General features: G+C 48.4%; 1 protein-coding gene across 1 annotated transcript; it reads left to right on the forward strand.

Annotated features, from left to right (window-relative positions):
* Positions 1-537: 537 nt before the first annotated feature.
* Positions 538-1,787, forward strand: LOC136471918 (xyloglucan endotransglycosylase/hydrolase protein 8-like). The gene is made up of 2 exons (XM_066469659.1): positions 538-855; positions 987-1,787. Exons 1-2 carry the CDS (start codon positions 586-588, stop codon positions 1,548-1,550), a joined length of 834 nt encoding a protein of 277 aa, XP_066325756.1. The 5' UTR covers positions 538-585; the 3' UTR covers positions 1,551-1,787.
* Positions 1,788-3,492: the final 1,705 nt, after the last annotated feature.

The following is a 3,492-nucleotide window of genomic DNA, read 5'->3' on the forward strand; positions in this document are numbered from 1 at the left end:
GAGGACAAAAAAATCTGTAGCAATCAATAAGAAAAATATATAGATGCACCTCTGACATACTATCAAGAATCTATTATATCTATTTTGTATAAATTAAATAAAGAGAAAATATATAATTTAATATAAAAATTCTTTATTAGTCAGATGTATTAATTAGTATCTCTCTTAAAATTTTAGCATGTGCAAGAGCCTGGGGTGATGGATATATGACACAATCATAGCTCATCGGCCATCCTCCACGTAATCCACCCCTTTCCTGATATACCCAATTTCCTGGTCCCACAATATATAGTCTAATGTTCCTTAAGACACGTACCTCATCAAACTGCCAATGTATGAACACCCGAACGAGATATGATCATCGTTGATTGTACCCATGTGCTGCCCGAATAATTGTAACGACCTCCGCGCCCACCCGATAATGCATGCAAAAATAAAAAAGGTGCCCCATGCCACAAGCCCAGAAGGGGCAGACCTCGACGCCACCAGTATAAAGCGGCGCCATCTGCCTGTGCTTCTTCGAACCACAAAGCAAGCCCCCTCCACTTTCTAGGCCCATAACAAAAAGCTCTTAGAGCACCCAGCATGGCACCGCGTTCTCTGGCTGTGCTCGCCGTCGCCCTCGCGCTCTTGCAGGCCGCCTCGGCGAAGTCCTGGCTTGGCGCGAAGTTCACCACGGACGGCACCGTCCGCGAGGGATACGACGCTTCGGGCCAGCAGGTGGTGATGCTCAGCCTCGACCAGCACTCAGGCGCCGCCGGCTTCAACTCCAAGGAGCAGTTCCTCTACGGCGAGTTCAGCATCGAGATGAAGCTCATCCCCGGCAACTCCGCCGGCACCGTCTCGTGCTTCTACGTAAGTCATCAGCTAGCGCTTCTCCCGAATGGATCCACAGCAGTCCACAATGATCGAGGACCAAAACCTCGCTTGACATGATGTTTGGCTGACTCACTTACTACTGGACAAAATATGGGTAACAATTGCAGCTTTCTTCTGGCGACGGCGACGGGCACGACGAGATCGACATGGAGTTCATGGGCAACTCCAGCGGCCAGCCGGTGGTGCTCAACACCAACGTGTGGGCCAACGGCGACGGCAAGAAGGAGCACCAGTTCGACCTGTGGTTCGACCCGGCCACCGACTACCACACCTACACCATCATCTGGAACCCGACCAACATCATCTTCAAGGTGGACAACCTCTTCATCCGGTCCTTCAAGCGCTACGCCGACCTGCCGTACCCGAGCTCCAAGCCCATGACGCTGCACGCCACGCTGTGGGACGGCAGCTACTGGGCCACCGAGAAGGGCAAGGTGCCCATCGACTGGTCCAGCGCGCCCTTCGTCGTCTCCTACCGCAGCTACTCCGCCAACGCCTGCGTCAGCGGCGGCGCCTGCCGTGCCGGCAGGGACGGGTGGATGAGCAGGCAGCTCGACAGCGCCGAGTGGGGCACCGTCAGGTGGGCGGAGCGCAACTACATGCGCTACAACTACTGCCAGGATGGGTGGAGGTTCCCGCAAGGACTCCCCGCCGAATGCAGCCGCCACTGATGAACTGATACGTCCCCCGGTTCATCCAACTACTGCGCATTGTTCATTGTTTATTCGTTTCTTTTTCGTGGATATATGATTCTTGTTCTTCTTTGTGAATTTGTGATTAAAAAGCAGCCCTGCAGCAACGTGTGGGCGGTTGTACACCTAGTTTTTCCTGAACAGCAGAGCATGTAATTTTTATCGTGCTTTTGGATATATACAGGCATGCAGCAGGTATTGTGAGATTTAATTTTACAGTCACTGAGCAAACTATTATTCAATAAACAGAAGAGTTTTTGAGAAATATAGCTATATGACAAAAACATATAAAATGAGAAGTGTTATATACATGTGTCTATTAGAGACGTGTACTGTTATTACACGTTACAAGTTTGTCTACGGCCAAGTCTCAACAAGACACATCTCTAATGTGCTCCTATTGGACCTTTAGCTTGTGAACTAGATGCACAAACATTGAACTTTAATGATCCTCTGAACTAGCTAGATGTTGTATATGAACTTGTTATTGTACTGACTACATCCATGAATTAATCGCCACTGTGAGGTGTCCCAACCTAATGAGATTGTGATGACTCCTGTCAGAGACGCGAGATATGTAGAAATATGTCAAACACGCGTCTGTGATAAGGAACATCTGAGACAAGTGTTAAGAACCTCGTTTCTGATGTAGGCGATCGAGACCTGGGTCCAAGGACGTGTGTCTCTGACTGAACAATATCAGAGATGCACAAAAATGTAAACCGACTAGGATGAGTTGATCTGACATGCGCGCCATACAAATCTCGTCTCTGACAAATATAGCAAAGATGATGATCTATAAAAAAGTCCGTCTCTAATGAGTCTATATGAGAGACCAGAAATAACGTGTCATGAATGTGGTCCACATCACCTATATACCTAAATTTGGAGTCACTTGTTTCACATCTCAGATGTCATGAATCTCGTCTCTAATGATGTCCGATTGTATCATAGTGTATACAAACATGCGTCCTGCACCCCAAGACACCAAGTGATTGAGGCCTGCCTCCTTGGATCCTTTGTTCGGTACACTGTGTTACCTTGCCGACCAAGTATTCCCTGGGTTGATATAATGAATTCTGATCGACATGACACACGGATCAGAGAGGGTGTGATCCGTGTGTCATGTCGATCCGTGTGGAGGTAGAGCACCGTCGCCTGTCCCGTTGACACTTTGGCCAAAGTCTGCCGTCCCCTTCGCTGGAGAGTGGAGAGACCGCTGCCTTTTGCGGTATCCTCATGTGCTTTTGCATGATGTCCTTGATGACAGGACTGTGTGTCGCTGCTGTCGAGCCCTCGATCGCGTCCGTCTTCAACGCGCTGACCAGCTGCCTAATACTACAGGACATGGCATGTGTTCCGGTCGCGGCCGAACGAGCAAAAAAAAAAATAACAAATACTATGCCGTGTCACCTCGCCTACATGTGCATCTGCATGTCCGTCCACCCACCGGCGGACGCGCGAGTAAGAACCACAAGTTTATACGCGCGGCTATGCATGCATGAACCTGACACGCGAATACGCACCGCAGTTAGCTTTTTCGCTACAATATTGGGGTTAAAAAATCTCGTATCTACAAAAGTACTCCGTGTTTTTTTCGAGATGGACAGCATATTCCTAATAACATTTTTTTTTGAACACCACCTAATAACATATTGTCTCTAAAAATACACTAAAAGAGGTGAGTCTCTATTTTCAAATTAAAATGAGGCATTTTCTTAGAGGCAGGCATGAGGCCAGCCCGCTAAGTACCATCCAGCCTTCTCGGCCTACCAACCTCACATTATACAATAGATAGTGAGAGAACACAATCTATCCTTTTATTCCTGCCCACCAACCGCCTCTCTCTCTCTCTCTCTCTCTCTCTCTCATGTCTCCCTCCCTCATGCTCTGTGATCACCTCTTCTCTCCCTATGTCCAG

Source organism: Miscanthus floridulus, chromosome 8, assembly GCF_019320115.1.
Source record: "Miscanthus floridulus cultivar M001 chromosome 8, ASM1932011v1, whole genome shotgun sequence".
Lineage (NCBI taxonomy): Eukaryota > Viridiplantae > Streptophyta > Magnoliopsida > Poales > Poaceae > Miscanthus > Miscanthus floridulus.

Excerpts from the sequence above, each read along its gene's own strand:
- LOC136471918 (XM_066469659.1), top strand. The coding sequence starts at position 586 with ATGGCACCGCGTTCTCTGGCTGTGCTCGCCGTCGCCCTCGCGCTCTTG. Across the intron at positions 856-986 it reads GCACCGTCTCGTGCTTCTAC|CTTTCTTCTGGCGACGGCGA; the intron begins GTAAGTCATCAG and ends TAACAATTGCAG.